Source organism: Notothenia coriiceps, unplaced genomic scaffold, assembly GCF_000735185.1.
Source record: "Notothenia coriiceps isolate Sejong01 unplaced genomic scaffold, NC01 NC01_scaffold00037246, whole genome shotgun sequence".
Taxonomy (NCBI): domain Eukaryota; kingdom Metazoa; phylum Chordata; class Actinopteri; order Perciformes; family Nototheniidae; genus Notothenia; species Notothenia coriiceps.
In genome coordinates, this window is record NW_011369947.1 from 12,342,093 (window position 1) to 12,359,703 (window position 17,611).

The 17,611-nt window shown below is 41.1% G+C and overlaps 1 protein-coding gene across 1 annotated transcript in view; it reads right to left on the reverse strand.

The window, feature by feature from the left end:
- Nucleotides 1-427: 427 nt before the first annotated feature.
- Nucleotides 428-17,611, reverse strand: part of dennd1b (DENN/MADD domain containing 1B) — a 99,649-nt gene continuing 82,465 nt past the window's right edge. The window contains exons 17-22 of the mRNA XM_010795612.1: nt 16,409-16,444; nt 15,890-15,946; nt 14,558-14,647; nt 6,777-6,868; nt 6,192-6,414; nt 428-5,269 (exon numbers count right to left, since the gene is read on the reverse strand). Coding sequence (XP_010793914.1) covers nt 4,439-5,269; nt 6,192-6,414; nt 6,777-6,868; nt 14,558-14,647; nt 15,890-15,946; nt 16,409-16,444 — 1,329 coding nt within the window. The 3' untranslated portion in view covers nt 428-4,438. The remainder of the gene's footprint in view (nt 5,270-6,191; nt 6,415-6,776; nt 6,869-14,557; nt 14,648-15,889; nt 15,947-16,408; nt 16,445-17,611) is intronic.

Here is a 17,611-nt window from a genome sequence, read left to right on the forward strand (position 1 = left end):
CATTAAAAGGTCCCCTATTATACTGTTTTTCATCAATATATTATAGGTCTCAGATATATACAAAACATGTCTCTGAAGTGTTTTGGCTCCAAACCAAACAGATCATGTCTGCGAGATATTTGGTTAAAAAGAACACAATGGTGCTCTAGGAGGAGATTCAGGTGATAAGGTGGTTGGTTATTGGCTAATGGTTACACAAAGCAAAAAAATCGTTATGACATCATAAAGTGGCCAAAATCTGATCAGCTCCTTTTCAGACAGGTTTTTATATCAATGCATCGGGAAAAAAAGTGAGCGCATGTTTTGTCCTGAAACTTTCAGAATCTCTTTACACAGAGGGGACACATGTTTATGCATAGAAGGCATGAAAAAGTGGATTTTGCATGATAGGTCCCCTTTAGAGTATAAATACAAATCCGGAGATGTATAAGCATGAAACAATATAATTTATTTTCAGTTCACAGTGCATACAGTTGTACCAAGTTACTCACCAATAGCACATTAGATTGACCTCAGTTTTTAAGACAGTTGTTTTCTCTTAAATGAGAACATGCAAGTGTGCACAGAATCAGACAATCAGTTAATGGCATATCGAAGAGTTAATAATCATTACAATACCCAAAAAGAGACTGAAAAAAGGTGTAATATGTCACTACGATGACAACTTCTTCTTAGAAGTGACGTTAATATCTTTGTGAGGTTGAGTGTTTTCACTCCATCAGTACCTCAGTTAACGCTGCTACACATCCGCCTACCACACTCCAATTTGTAATTTCAGGACCTCTATATATTTATTGATTACTCCATTTTTTGCAGTGTTAGTTATCCCTAGTATATTAACACATCTGCAGACATTGAAATGCAAATCACCTGACCTTTTTTTTTTAATTACCTTTAGTATTTCTTTCCACCTCTACGGTTAGATTTGAAGTAGAAATGTTTTATCATACTTAAAATGCAAGGCAGATGGCTCGTAAGTCCACAACACCTATCGCAAGGCAAAATAAATGTATAGCGCGAGACCCAACGTTGTTTCCATCATTCTCAATTTGATTGAAGCTCTAAATACTGAAATAATAATTAATACCAACAGAATAGACTGTCAAAACAAATAACAACAAAGAGGTACATACATGCAGATACAACAATGAGCATTGTACCGTTTACAAGCAAGCGCCAGTCTCTGCTGATTCTGATTAGAAGGGGTCGAAAGCTTTCCAACATGAATGGCTACACGGGACATTTGTTAATATTCTCTATTTTTTTCTTCCAAAAATAAAATCTAAAACATTCAAATATTAGGTGTAATTTTTTCTTTACAACGTACAACACCAATCATATATTATCCATGTAAAATAAACTCAAGCCAGCAAAAATACACATCTATTCAGTTGAAAATAAATGTTCCTCAATATAGAATCAACTCCTCTGAGAAATGTGTTTTTTTAAATAGAGTAAGCTCAGAACAAGTGTTTTAAAAAAAGGAATAAAATAAACACAAATGATACAAATAATCACTTAAAAGAACCATTCAGAGAAAATCTGTTTAACAAAGAGAAAAATATCCCAAAGTAATTCAAAGATCTTCTATTAAATTCTCACCAGCCACCGCAGCAGAAACACTGGACTGCAGCCCAGATGGAAACAAAAACAGCTACAACACAACGCTAGTACCCAAGGTCATTTAGCTCCGATTCTAAGGACAAAACCAGGTCTGTTTATCATATAAATTAAAAAATCTAAATGTTCCTTACTTTGATAAAAGGTGGTCTGAAAACATTGCACACACCTTTCTATAATACTGTACCTCTTTCTAATGACACTGGGTGGTACTCTTACTGTATAAGGCACACCATACACACTTTCTGTCACCCTCAGCTCACACACAGTTAAATAGACTTTCATATTTATTTATTTACGGACACATGAGGCTCCCCCCTACTAGAAACTAGATTGATTGTTATTATTTTTCAAGTAGAACTGTGCATTATAATGTCTGTTAAAGACAACTGACCTTTTTCTTTTGATAATTTGTAATATTTGCATAGTAAATATGTTTTTTTTTTAAAAAGTGTCTACAATGAGTAAGGCCAGTGCAGAGATTTTACTGGAGTCTGTTGTTTTTTTTCTCCTTTTTGGAATTACTAGGACTGTTTCTTGGGCTTTTAGAAGCACGCCAAAGACTTTATGAGCAAATCGTTAACGCAGTGCAGCACTAAAAAAGCAGAGAAATAGCTGCTATTAAACTGCCACACCGACTGGCGTCTGGCATAAATCATAAGAACAACGAACCATAAATGTAATAATCCCTACACAAGCACATGAAAAAGCTTTTCTTCTTTCCTCCGGGTATGTGGCGACGCAGAGAATGATGGGAACCCACAGTCTCTGGACGCAGCGTTCCTCTCCACAGGAGAGTCTCTTTTAGAAATACTATAGACTCTGTACACATTACATCCATGTAGCTTCTCTCTGAGGAGAACCGTATTGCTTCATTACAGTACAATCTTCAACCACTGCTTTGCATTACAGGGTGTGACTCTAACCTCCGAGGGCAGAGATTGCATTTCCTCCTGCGAGCACAGAAAGGGAGACAGACCCAGAGAACACTGAGTTATGTGATATGTCTGGTGACATTTTTCTAAATATATACTAATTATATGTTTACCTGTCCCAAACAAATGCATCTTTTACTCCTGTTTGAGTACCATTTTCTAAGAACTACAGTTCCCAGCTGTAAGGTGGAACTAAAGCTACATATTTGTGTCCCTATTCTTTTTTTTTTAATAGTACTGGTTTGGTATGGGAAATCAGTACACGGTGCATTGGAATTTGTTCCCAAAAATAAACACATAAATATATCACCAGCTGTATCCTTTAAAGTACACATTTCTGACATCCACTCCAAACCACAGTAGCTTCGAAAAAAACTGGCCGCCATTTTTAAGGTGGACAGTGCAAGTCAGATGTGCTGCAAGGACTACAAGGCAGAAACTTAGGAACATGATGGTGAAGAAAGAAAAGGACATGGAGCATTGACACTGGTATTGTCAGATCATCCTCTTAAACTTTTGAGATAATTTCCTCCTCTTCAGAGTGACAGGTGTGTCCTGAGGAACACAGAGAGGTTTCTCCATCTCATTATCTGGAATGCTATTTGAAAACAGCAGCTTAAAGCACATTATATATATATATTAACTATTCTATTATTCCAGAGAAATACAACTCTGTTTTAGTACTGCTACTGTAATGTTGCATTTAAGATCTAAGATTACAAAGTACCTGTATAGATTAAGACACCAGAGTATCAAAAACAAATCACATGTCCATTTAAGGCCTGGTGATATGAAACAGTTAGATCACACAGTGTTTAATTAACTCCAAAAGAAGAGTGGACTTTGTGTTGAAAATCCTGTCTCACTGTCCTTTTTGCTCAGTGATTTTAGTACCAGGTGGTCAAGGCTGAGTACAATTCTTATATCTACAAGTGCAAATGTATCTTGATCACGTGAAATGGTTTGGAACACAAAATAAAACAGACAATAACGTGACGAGGAGATATCGTCCCTTCATAAATCCTCACAAAGTACTGAGAGTTTTCTTATTTCATTCAAGTGAAGCTGGAAAGATCCTCCATTGCCGGCTGGATTGTTGGGCCTTTTTTTTTTCCGGAATTTGAATATAAATGTCGATTATTACAGACAGATATACTTTGATGAGCAGTAGACCCAACACTGGAGAAATGTCCTTCTTATCTAGTTGTAGATGTTTGTGTTACTTAGTGAGTGAATAAGGTGTATTTTCTTTAAACAAGTGAAAGAATCTCGCTGTACCTTGGCCTCAGTTTGTGTTTTTGAGGTGAGGTTCTCTAAGATAATTCACTAGTTTGAAGAGATTACAACTTTGTAAACTAACCAGTTGTTTTTGCTTTATCAGAGTATCCAATTCACTCAGAGGGAAAGTACCTAAATGGCATTGACAGTGAAAAATGTCACACTGTAGTGATATTATCATAACTTGTTACATTGCAAATACATGACTTTTAAGTTGTTTTCTTTTCAAATGAAGTGGAGAACTTGTTTTTTTAAATAGTTTTTTTGGTTTGAAGTAAAAAAATCTATTTAAAAAACAAGTACACATTTATTGGTTAAAACAAGTTCTAATAGTCTTACTACAGTGGCGGGTTTTTACACTTTTATCAAGAAAGCAAGGCTCTATTTTACACAGAAATGTCTTGAAACAAGGGAAGGTGTGCAAATCATTTCTGCTCTGAGGCTGTTTGTGTCTGTACGACATCATATTTGTTCAGAATGTTTCCTGATAACTGAGTGTTGAGATAAAAAAGCTCTGAGACTGTGGCTAGTATTGTGGAAGTATTACAGTGGAGAGATTTCAGTAGAACGTATGGCGTTTCACAGACAGAGGGTCTTTGAGGTCCCTACGCCTCGTCTGTGTTGTTGCTCTGCAGCGGGTGGGGGGTGTTGTTGCAGTGGACCTGGGACAGCTGCAGGCTGCTGTGGAGCACTGAGCCCAGGCAACACATGGAGTCAATCTCCTCCAGGAGGCCCTGATCCTGCACCACAGCCCCCCCCGAGCTTCTCCCCTGACCCAGGCACATGCCGAACCCCAGGAGCCCCTCCTTGGAGACCTCTTTCTCCCAGGGGATCTGCATGGCAGCGTGGCTGTGCCTGGACGGGCTGCCATCCTGCCGGCCCTTGCTGCCCTTCCTCTGGAGGGCCTTCTCCTGGTAGTACCTCACCGTCTCCTTGGACAGCACCTTCCTCCTCAGGATGCTGGTGGACGCGCTCTGGTTCTGTCCCTGAAGAGGGTCTGCGTTGCCTTGGGGGTCTGAGACCGTCCGAGCCCGGGCCGCTAGCACAGGAGAAGAGTTCGGCTGAGAACCGGGTGCTGGAGAACTGTAGGTGTGTGTGAGGGAGGGAGATGGGGGTGTAACTCTGTGGGACAGGGAAGGCGAGTAGGAGTAGCGGTCTCCTGGCTGTCGCACTGGAGGTAGAGGGTGGGGGTCCGAGTTGAGTTGGTTGGAGCTGTCTGCCTCCTGGAGCGGGGAGGTGGCTGTGATGCTGGGCACGGGGAGTTTCTTTGCCACCTTCAGGCTGCTCTTGTTGGGCTGGCGGCGGGGGGAGGGGGGGAGGTGTTTCCCGTGGACCGCACTGTCATCCTGGCCCATATTCCAGCCGCTCTGATCCCCACCCCCCCCACCGTCACTCTCATCTGCAGCAGGACATTCACTGGAAGGAGTGGGCTGGCTCTGGAACCGAAGAAACACAAAAATAACATTAAACCAATAACTTCATACAAATATTTGGTAGTTATAAAATACCTGTCCTCCTGAAAATTGTAGGGTGGAATCAATTTCCTTTACATCACCATTTTGCATTTTGATCTCAGACTCTTTTTGGTCTGTTAAATGTCAAAGAACAAATTAATGGTGATTGTTTTTGGTAGTCCAAAACACAAAGAGATTCCATTTAAATATGACAGGAGATATCTTCAAATGTGAGAGGCTATAGAGCATCTTCCGCCATTTTAGTATTTCAAATGACGATGAATAATAGATCATTTTTCTGGCAATCAGCTTATCATATAGTTTACTGATTGTTGCTGCTTTGGTACTGCTGACTGTCTAAGTGACACACAGACAGATAGGTGTAACCCTCTGTCCGTCATCATACCAATCGCCTGGTTGAATCTTATCACTGAGGCTTAGCTTATGTCAGTTGAAACAGAAACCTTTCAGATTTAACTCTTTAGCTGGGTTATCAAAGAAGTCTGTGATGGTCCTTCTTTGAAACTTTAGGCATGGGGTTGAAATTTACATATTTTTAAAAAGAATTAGAGACTTTGAGATGTTTTTAAATGGTGGCTGCAGTACCCCCAGTTTTGGGACTGGGACTCAAATGCTGAATAGTTATAACATAAAGAGAAGCTGTGAACCAAATATAAGTGAATTTAATTCATTTGAAATAACCCATTAAAAACCAAATACATTTTAAGACAAGACTGATGAAGCAAATGTCAAGCTTGTCTCTGTGTATCCATTTGTCCTCAACCCTAAAGTGTCAACTTTAACTCTTTCTGTTAGACCTCTTCGTCCTCTTTCTTTAAGTCCTAAATGGTCAATAATAACATGTCCTCTCATAATTTTGTCTCCCTCCGTCTCTCTTCCTCACCGAGGTCTTGTAGTCCAAGTCGTCCATGGACCTGAAGAAGTCCAGGCTCTTGGCAGCGCTGAGTTTGCCTTGCTCTATTGTCGTGGTGTTCAGAGAGTCCAGGATCTCCTCCAGCAGGTTCATCTGTCCGGAGCGAGACGAGTCCATGTCCAGTTCCAGCGAGTAGGAGTCATCGCTATCCTCAATATATGAAGGGACGTCCCCGCTGTCCTCTGACGAAAACCTGAGACAGAGAGAGGAGGTATTCCACTTTAATTCATAACATCACCATGTTTGAGAGCATCCAAAGCAGACATTGTGATTATCACTGAGGAAAATACTGTGATAACCAGTTCTTTTGAATAGAAGTAGTTCAACTGGATGAGTGACATTATTCTATTACTAAACATATCCACTTGGGGGCAGTATCACCATGAGTACGAACTGTGCTTGGAAAAGTGGCTTTCATCCTGCTATCAGCTATTCTTTAGTAAAAACGAATCCGTCAGCCAGAAAAAGTTCCCATATCTTGACATACATGACATCCAAACTTGAAACATGATGAAAGCGGCTTCAGTGCCAAAATGTAAAAGTAGGAGAACTCACTTGCTTGCACTGTCCAGCTCATCATCCTCGAGCCCGTAGCCAAGATCTCGAGGGCCCATGCCCATGCTCACGTGATACTTGTTGAAGTTTTGCTGTTAATGAGAACACAGCAAGAGGATGTATTAAGACACGAAGCATAACAAGATAAAACAATATAAGCAGACCCAGGGGCGTCTCAGCTTGAAGATAAACGGCTCCTGATGAACACCAAGTCTAAACGGGATATTCTGCTGAGGCTACAGCTTTTCAGAAAACGAAGCCCGATAGAGAAAAGATGCAGGTCTGTGTCTTGTTGGTCCCCAAAAGAGCAGCTTATAATGAGCCTGAAACCTTCAAAGTTGAGACTAAATTTGTCAAATTTGGGTCTAGGGATAAAATCTTTAAAATGCTCTGCCGCATTTTATTAAACTCAGCATTACTGTAAATGCAAACTAAAAGCAACATGGGTAACCACATTAATCATTTGCATTGTGACAGTGTTGCACGTGACTGTATTAGTTATTGCAGAGTGTTGAATGATCAGTGTGTACTGTAGTTGTCTGACACACAGGGTTTAATAAGCCACCTGTGTACCATATTTAATGGGCGGGTTAAAGAAGAGACAGGAGCTTTACAGAGCAGGGCAGCACTCTCCCCATGGGAGCCCAAATCTGCCCCAGGCCACTTATTAACATGCCTTCCACTCTGACGCACATGTTCCTCTCTCTCTCTGGATGCCCGTGTTCGCTTATGTTAACACTATCTCTCACTTTCCAATTTACACTCTTTGCATTTTGCCCAAATCCCTTCTCACATTTTGCTGCACACCTCCTGTGACTATGTTTACGGGAATATACGAAACTGTCCTTCAGTTCCAAAAGCACTTGAGGGGTACAGTAAGCAAGTTTAGATTTAGCTCCACCTCTCTGACTTCTCTGCATTTTTCTCTGCAGACTCACGTAGCCACATTATCAAAGCCCCGACAAAAAAGGCCCTTTAAAATCCTAAAAGTGTGTGAAGCACCGGGGTGTGCTTAAGAAGTGAAGACTTTAGTGTTTGTGAGGCTGCATTGTGGTTTTGATAAACGTGAATCAGAGACACAAAGGTGAAGAACAGGAAGAGACAGTTAAAGAGCGTCAAAAAGAAGAAGAAAAAAAGACCAAACCAGAATAAGAAGATGAGGAATTAATTCAAAAAGGAATGAAGGAAGTATTGAGAGGCGAGGAAAGACTCCTCAAAGCCCCTAAGAGTGATGGGATGGGGGGGAGGTCGGGGCAGTATTGGACCCGTGAACCAAGCCGGTCTTGATTAGCCGCCGCAGTGCCAGCCAGACAGGCGGAATGTAACGTGTGGCTGGCCTGGCCTCATTTAGGGCCCGTGTTCGGCCAGGGAAGACATACACACCCACATATACACACTCGGTCACATACGCACCCTATTACAAAAAAAAACACAAAGAGTTAAAGTGCCATTTTGTCCATAAAAGTCAGCGGAGGAGATGTGTGCAGTAGCCACTTAAGCCCCTCAGCCATCGAGCTAAACACGAACACATGTGGTGGCACTGCTGATTGGCCGAGCCGCTCCCCTTCCATGGTAGCTTGGAGCTATAATGAAAGACATTTCAGAGGGGCTCAGGCCTGGGATCCCTAAACAGCCTTTAATGGATTCCTGTGTCAGGGCAGTAAATCTGGGGCCAGGCTGATATGCCAGCCTGCCAAAGAGGGCCGACAGAGCGGAGATGCACCTGTGAGACACTAGGGGAGGGGGGGGGGGGGGGGGGGGGGGGTTTGGACACAAACAGTTACACACAAACACAACAAATATGCAACGTATGTACTGTTATTTAGACAGTTTAGAGGGCAGTGTTTAGGGAAGCAGGGCCTCTCTGTGTCTAGGTGTTTATTAAAGCAAGGTGAACCCAAACACAACCAGACACAGGTCATGAAGCCTGGCCCTCTGATCTCAGTTACAGCTTTGGTGCCGTCTACAAGAGGAAGTTCCATAGGGAGCAGTAAATGGATGGTACCTCACTTCACGGCTTTATCAATTTGTCATTCCCTCTCTTCACTGTGACCCTTAAGTGCAGCAGTTAAGATTAAACTATTTACAACCAAGCATTTTACGATAGTACGAGTGGGTTTATCACACTTTTCTTTAAATCTATCAACCTTTTGAATTCATTTAACTTCTAATGTAAGGAACAAAGTAAGATTTAGTCACTTGAGGACAATATATTGCTGCTCCTCAAAAGCTGTCAAAATCAACAGCATCACAACTAAATTTAGATGAACTGCGTGTCAATGTAAGAACAACAAAAATATAGAAAGACTCTTCAAATGTAGATATTCACGAGGAGATGTTCTAAACCGGTGCGAACAAGTCCTGTGTTAAAACAGCTCTGCCTCCCCAGGCCTGGCAGCAGATGATCATACTGTTTCTTCATTAGCTTCTTGCAGTCGGTTAAAGCGAAGGGGAAAATGAAAAAAATGTTTCTCCCCCATGCCTTCCTGTCTCCCTCCATCCCTTTGCTTCAGTGACAGATGTCACCGTTTCGGTCTTCCTGGCTCTCGCTTCCATTCCTCTCCAGCACCTCGCCACAAGTGAGACCCAACAGATCGCAGAGAGCGAGTCAGGAGGAGGTACAGCATTATTTCAACAATCAGGGTTTTTCACTCAAACTATCTCAATCAAGCATGTTCAAGAGGGTGAATATCCTCTTGTGTTCTTTAAATCTGAACATTATTTTGTAATCTTTTTTATGAGTTCCTGGTGAAAGAATTACCTTTAATTTGGGCTTAAAATGTATATCACATCCACTAACAAACCTTTACAGTGGTGGATTGTGGGCAAATGAGGGTAGAATTGTAAGCATGACTTACTTATCCTTTACTCTAACCCTTTAAACCCAGATATGAAATATATCTAAGGAGCCTTACATTTGATACAACAAATTACATTTACTGTAATGTCTGTGTTTATGAGGGGAAAATAGTTCATCACCATCCATTCGAGTAGCTGCATTTGGAGAAACAAACTTTCCTCTCCTCTTCTCTTCTTTCTCTGCATGACCGGTTTTGCAGAACAACCGTGGCTCTCTGTGACAGGGCCAAATGCGAGCAGGCTTTAATAGCCAGTCTAACATTATACATTTCATATGGTATTTCTGAGCGGGCACTGATCTCACAGCTTGGCAGTGAATGTAAAGAGACGCCGGTAAAATGCAAACAAACCTTGGAGAGAGGCAGAGCCTTTGCAGAAGTACGGCCAAGTCTGTTTAAGAGCTGCTCACAGAAGAAAAAAACAGCGTTTGAGGCAAGATCCATTTCTCGTCTGTCCAACTGGCTGTTGCTGAAAGCCAACTTCCCTTTTGCTTAAAAAAGGAGCCATATAAAAGAAGGAAAATGTGCATTATGCTCATTCTGTTGGACACTAAACTAAAGTCATCTCGTAAAATCACCAGGTGTCTCTGTGAATGTGGCGCTGCAGTACTGTGAAGCTGCCAGGAGATGGCACTTTGGTTTCAGCGTGAGAGCAGTGTGTCTCTGAAGTGGGGAGAAACTAAATGAAGTGGAGACTACATACCATACACATAATGATGTACACACACGCACACACACCACTATGGACAGAGCCACTGTACTTAAACTTCTTTGTAATGTATCCTAACTTTTTATAATACAATATTTATCTACAATTTGAATCCTACAACAATTATATTGAGCTACTTACCATTAGCGATTACCTTAAAAAATATAATTATTATAAATGATATCACACACAAGCTGCGTGTTTTATAATCTACAGTTCATAAGTAGGTTGTGAAATAATTGATTGAATAATTATATCCGGAATATATAGATTTTGCATTTTTTCCACATAATAACTTTGTATTTAATGTTGTGAACATAATGCATACTTAATGTCTAATACTGTGCAAAACCTCAAGTTTAGTGTTATTGTATTTAAAATACATACTAGAACAAGTATGTTATACTACTAATATGCTAAAATCACATAAATGTAAATGTTTCTCCTGGTGTAACGCAGACACTTCACAAGTCATGTGTACAGCGCACGTATGTGTCCACCGGCCGTGAACACATGAGCTGTCTCCCACTGATCGAGCACACAAACACACACGCTGCAGCAGGTACACACTGAAGTATCTGTGTGACTTTGAGGAAGATGTAAAACAGAGGAACAGCTCCCTGTGTCCCCCCCCACCAGGTGAAGAGTCCAGAGCCTGGGGCTGTCATTGTCCATCTCTATGACCCTACCTCCACTCTCATCTGCTCTCTTAACAGCTGTCATTCTGCTGTCTCCAACCTGAGGCTAACTGCTAGACGCATGCATGACTGTGTACATACAGCACCCAAAATCAAATACACGTACAAAAGAGCTGAGGTTCAGACACTTTCTCTTTGCAGATTCTCACAGCACAATACCACATTAAACACACACACCTGGTGTACAGTTCTAAAAAAACAGAGGAGGCAATCGCACGCAAAAGCATACAAGAGCCAGAACAATGGCTGTGTTTGTTGTATCAGACAAGGAGTCAGCAGTCCAATTCAGTCTTGTTTTTGTCAAACGGAAGGATTACTCCTACATTCTTAATCAACAAGCCCACCAAACACTGCGAATCACCCACATCGCCAGATACGGCTGAAATATGTAGGCAAAATGACAGCAGCACTTTTACTTTGGTACATGTGTTGGCTGATCAAATAGAATGGGAATTTCATAACTCTGATTATTTTTGCTATGATTAATTAAAGGAAGCTTCTCCAAGATCATTCATTTCATTTCAAGGACAGATATGGAGGGGTTTGCAAAAAAAGAAAAAGATGAATGATAAAAATGTATCAGGCTTTTTCTTTCATACAGGAAGATGGAATGTTTTTAATCACGTTTTGGGAGCGCCAGATGACAACATGTTTCTGATTTGATATTAGCAGGTAAATCAATGTTTGTTGGTCACTTAGTCAGAGGTAGGGACGTGTGGAAAGGACTAACGTTGGTTTTTGGACTCAATGTTCTATAGGTAAAGACACAGCAGGTGGCTTTAAGTCTTAAAGTATACATATAGATCTTATGGTAATGTGAGTTTACTTTCAATTATGCATACGATTTGGTTCAAAAAGCAAAAGCCTCACACTAGCTTCAATATACACACTGTTGCCAGTTAATGAGGCACACCTTCAGAATCTACCGTTCTGCCTTTAAGAATGTTATAATGTTCGGTATTTGTTGAACTTTTTTGAGTTGAGGTGCTAATTCAATTTGATGTAATGTTTTCCATGTTTTTGTGAGTCACTCTGCTGAATTATATTGCATTATTCTGAGAGGGGTTTGGAATTATCTGTCTACTCTCACTGATTTAAGCAGGGTACGATATCAATTCAAGAAAAGGAAAAATCATTTGTTTTGTTTCAGCAAAATAATAAGTGTGAACAAGGAGTTAGGAATGCTAGTCTGTACTGTGTGTGTGTGTGTGTGTGTGTGTGTGTGTGTGTGTGTGCGTGTGTGTGTGCGTGTGTGTGTGTGTGTGTGTGTGGGCACGAAAGGCGGGGGAGGTATGAGGATAATGGTAGGTTTTCTATTTTTTTTCATTTGACTTAACCTTTATTTAACCAGGTTAGTCCCACTGAGAGCAATTTCTCGTGCAATGAACACCTGGTCAAGACAGTTGTGGGCAGAGCACAGCATCAAGATTTCATAGGAAGCAATCTAAAAAAAAAAAAAAGGAAGGAAAACATAGATTGAAGGGAAAGAGGCGTACGGATAAGAGAGAGTAAGAACAATAGCTATATTTTTCCGCCAACATTCTTTTGAACTAAGTCAAATGTAAATACAGTTTGCTTTAAACAGTCAGGTGAAAGTAAATAAATGGCTGGCATATTGTACCTGCATTTGAAAAGAATCTATGAAGAACCTTTAAAGAGTCTTTATTTACTGGCAATATTTTTTTGCAGAGGTGTTTAATAAACAAAAACACATTATTCCTGAACTGGACATAAAAAAAACTTTGGGTGTTATTTTTCAGCATTCCATTTTGAGTAATGCTCATTCAAATGAAATCAACCAAGCAAATATGACTAACGTGGAAATACAACAACACCTTGAAGCAGCCAACTATCTCCAGTAAAATGTACTGTTTTGAAGAGTTTCAATCTTTCAGGGGTCACTGCACACTGACAGGACATACATTATCAAGGCTCTTGGCTTCTCAATTTCCAGTCTTAGTTTCAGTTGACTTAAAATAAATCTTGGGATGTCAGAGTGCACTCTCCTCAGGGGGTTGGGTCTTTAATGTGTAAGGGTCCTCGTAATATACTAATACACCTGGGTTATAAAGTATAAATAATGCAAAAAGGCAAAGTGAAAAGAGGAGAATGGGAATAGCAGCTGAAAAGAAACTGATGGACGACACAGTAAGTATAGACCTATATATATATATATATATTTATATACAAACAAAAACACACACATAACCAGTGCTGTCCTGCGTGTGTCCCCTCCAGTGGTCTCCAGGGACCCGTTACTGTGGCAATGAACAGACCTCAATGGTGGGGACAGGGGTGTGAGAGTGTGTATTGAATACGGCGTATGTGCGTGTTTGTGATTGTGTGCACATCAATTGCATGTTAACGGTTAATCTTTATGTGTTGTGTTGGCCAGTCTTTCTATGTGCACTAGCTGGAGGGNNNGGGGGGTGCGTGGGGTGTCCGAGGAGGCCTTTCGAAAAAGCCTAATTGCCGTTCCTCTCCTCTCCCCCGGCCGTCACACCTTCCTCCGCGCTAAGACTTTCCAGCCTCATCACACACAGGAAACACAACGCTAATTAGAGACAGCACAAACCTCTCCTAATCACACTCTTACATGACTGTGACCAAAAATGTCAGTGTGTGCATGCAGGCATGTTTTTTTGTGTTTTGTTTTTTAGACAGAATTGGAAGTCCACTTGGCATTTTCTTATTTAGCAATAAGCAGTGGAAAAGCTCCAGCTGTGAGTCATAGATTTAAATATATGGTGGAATATCTAACCAGTAACTCAGGCTGTATGTCTTAAACACTGTACAGAAGTGTGCGTTTTTAATTACATTAAACTAAGCTTCCTACTTCAAGAGCTATATGTGACATTGCTACAGTCACACTCCTTCTCATTTTATCTCTTGATACATTTATTGATGAATGTGTATTTTGTGAGCGTGCATCTGCTTGCAAGTTGTATGCCAGCTCTGCACACAACAAAGAGAAAAAAAAAAAGTGCGATGCACTTATGGTGCACAAGCGAATTCTTCAGAGGAAATGCTGACCAGCAGATGAGCTGCTTCTACTGTCCGTGCTGTTCAGAGGAAAATACTGAATGTACAACATGAGTGCGTTGTAAGAAGAAAATGCTTATCATTACGTTTGGCACCCCGACAAACTACTGTACTTCCAAGAGTGGATACAAGAGAGAGAAAGTAGAAGGAGGAAAATAGAGAGAAGGATGAAGATTTAAAAAAAAAAAAAAAAAAAAAAAAAAGGTGATGGGGAGAGGAAGAGAGGAAGAAATGAGCAAAATGTGGAAAGAAGGAGCACAGAAGTGGAACACTGCATCCATGTCGGTAAAGTGAAAACTGAGCTCTGGTATGATCAGCCAGGGTACATGTAGTTAACTCATTTACTGATGTGCATCTGTGTGTGTGTGTGTGTGTGTGTGTGTGTGTGTGTGTGTGTGTGTGTGTGTGTGTGTGTGTGTGTGTGTGTGTGTGTGTGTGTGTGTGTGTGTGTGTGTATGTGTGTGTGTATCATACCCGTCTCATCTTCTGCAGTCTCCTTGGAGACAGGCTCTTGGTGCTGGTGGGAGACCCCGCACAGACCATCACCCCCTCTTCTTCTTCTTCCTGAGAGAGCATCAGTAAATGTAAATCATATATGACTGGAGTGGTAAGTGAACCAAACTAACTCAAATATGAGCTACATGGAGAATAATGTGTTTTTGCATTGAATGTGATACATATAATGATATATTGAACTAAAGCAATACAGTAATGCTCTTTATCCAGTTTTTTTTTTCTCAGTGACATTTGTAAACGATTATAGAATCAGACGCTTTCTACACACACTGTGTATTGCCAGTCATGCACCAAATCTGCTGTTAAACATGTTCACATATAAATGCACCACTTACATGTGTTTGAGTGACATTTGATAAAAACTACTGTGCCCTGCTGATTTATAATATAATTGAGACTTATATATAGAAAACAAAGAATATATTCCCATGACCCTTCTTTAAATATTTCTGTCTTCAGTAGGAACAAATGTGTTTGTGTCTAACAGCCAATGACATGTTACTGCAATCGGAAAAATTAAGAGAAGAAGTAACATATTGTTGCTTATTGTATCTTCTTTTTTTTTAATAGCAGATTTATTTAATATCACCAGCCGTATCCTTTAAAACATTCCCTACAAGGTTATACCAATTATATTCAAGGTAACCACCAGTGATGAGTTTAACTTCAATATGTTTGTGCATTGATGTCCTTGTGTCGACATCTGTGGCTGTCAGCTGAATAAATGCACTGCAGATTCAAAGTGTGAAAGTCAAATTAATTCATTTGTGTATTTGGGTATGAATTTATGAGCGCACTGGAAATCTGTTTAACTTCAAATCTAATAGATTTCAACACCTCTATTTGCCACTGTGTGTGTGTATGTGTGCTCTTGGTGTTCATCATCAGTGCCCTCTCTGCAGTCTCCCACTGACAGATCAAACTGCTATTGCCTTATCAAATTCTTCAGGCTTATGGAAACATACACCTCATTACATTAGCTTTGAGGAAATCACAGGCTCACTGATGAAATATGCAGACAATAAAAGAGAAAGAGGGGCCGGGGCTCCGCTGACATGACAGGCCATAGCCAGAGGGGCGTTGGTTAAAAATGTACAGCCTTGAACAAAGCGCTAAGCAGGCTTCAACAGTCATTAAAGGACCCAGCGTCAAAATCACACACTCCATGTAAAGCAGCCTTCCTGTCTGTTTCCATGAGAGGGGTGTGTGTCTACTGTATCTGTAGCACACGCGTGTTTCTACGAGCATGTGCACGTGTGACAGAGAGGTGTGAGGGTCCGTGATGCTCACCCTCGCTTTAAGTCGGCCCTTAAAGTCCCGGATGCCCCTCTTGGCATGACTCTTGGCCTTGGAGGGGAAAAACAACACACACATTGGAGGATTACTAATCAAAACATGTTATTAACATTCTGCTCTGGTTTCATGTAACATCAAGAAATGCTTTGATCCCTGTGGCAAAAACACGGAGACAAAAGGCTGGATGAGAGAGCCTCGCACACTAACAGGAGGCGAAAACATGAAAGGGCACCCTGACCACCTATTGGACATCACGTAACGGCAAGCTACTGCTCATCAAACACACACCAGTCAGGAACAATGCTCCCATTCCCTCCACCGTCAATTCCAAAACAGAAGTCAATTTGACGTTTATTCAGGCACACTGATTCATTTTTAACTAAACAACCTGGAAAACGTCATTTAAGTTTCTCAGGACTATTTCAGAGGAAGACTTGATGTTTCAAGGTGCCGTAGATATACATGAAAAGTGCTTTAAACAACATGAAATCATCGTTTTGCATGAGAACGTACTTTAGTCACAGCTGTGTTGATGAGTGCTCCTCCTCTCTGTAATAGACACAGAAATACATTAGTCAGTCACTTGAGAGGCGTTTTGGGTGAGTTTCCACACATACACACACATTCAAATGTTATTATATTAAACATTTATTTATGCACACAGCATGCAATCACATCGTTATCTTATCAAATTTCAACATGAATTACTCGGAGCAAGTCGAAATACTTTGACAATCATTTGATTATTTATTGTGATTTCTGCTTGCATTTTGTCATTCTGTGATGTACAGTACACTTGTCAAAATTACTCGACGCTCAGAGAAAGGACTAATCGTTGAAATCACACACAACCAAAACTGTCTGCAGCTTTTAATATTATTGTAATGAAAGTGTAGTATTACAAATGGTGACAACAAGCATAGGATCATATAGCTGAGGCATTGTAACAGCAGGATTCAAAGCATTCAGGAGGGCTTTATTTCGACGCAGCGATGGAAGAGATGCGTGTGATTGATTTCTTCTTTCAGTTGTGCAGACTGACATTATGGCACCCAATATCTTTCTGCGCCTGTCTTCTTTTCTTTCTCTCTCACACAGAGTTGCTGCATCTCTCCTTTGGCGTCTCACTCTTTTTGTCTGTTTGGTCTTTAGTGTAAGCACAAAGCGTCGGCTAAACGGCTAAACAGAGTAAATGGCAGACAGCGTTTCAGAAGTCGGCAGAGGGAGAGGAGGAGTGAGGCCGAGGTGAAGGCCCCTCGTATAGATCCCTGTCAGTCAGGAAATGTGAACTTTAACAAACCTTTGAAGAGCACTCTAGAGAACTAATTCAGCCTTAGCTGACGGCGTGGGGAGAGAGGGAGGGTGAGGGAGAGATAGTCAGTGAGAGAGAGAGAGGGGGGGGGGTCCGTGGCAGAGATGAAAAGAGGGAGAGGAAGATAAAGAGAGAGAGATAGGGGAAGAAAAGGAGAGGAGGAAAGAGACAGGAGATGAATAAGGGGGGAGAGATCTATGTTCTTGGGTCGGTTCAGCGGAGTAACGCCTGTGTTTGCTGCCAGATCAACATGTCATGTCGGAGGACGTCTTGTCACGTCAAATCACTTCTGTCTCCCTGTCTGTCTCCCCCCCTGTCTGTCTCCACTGTCCTGCTGCACGCGCCGCTTCACACACCAAACTGCACTCGAGCTGGATCTGTACATCCAGGCAGCCCCCCCCCCC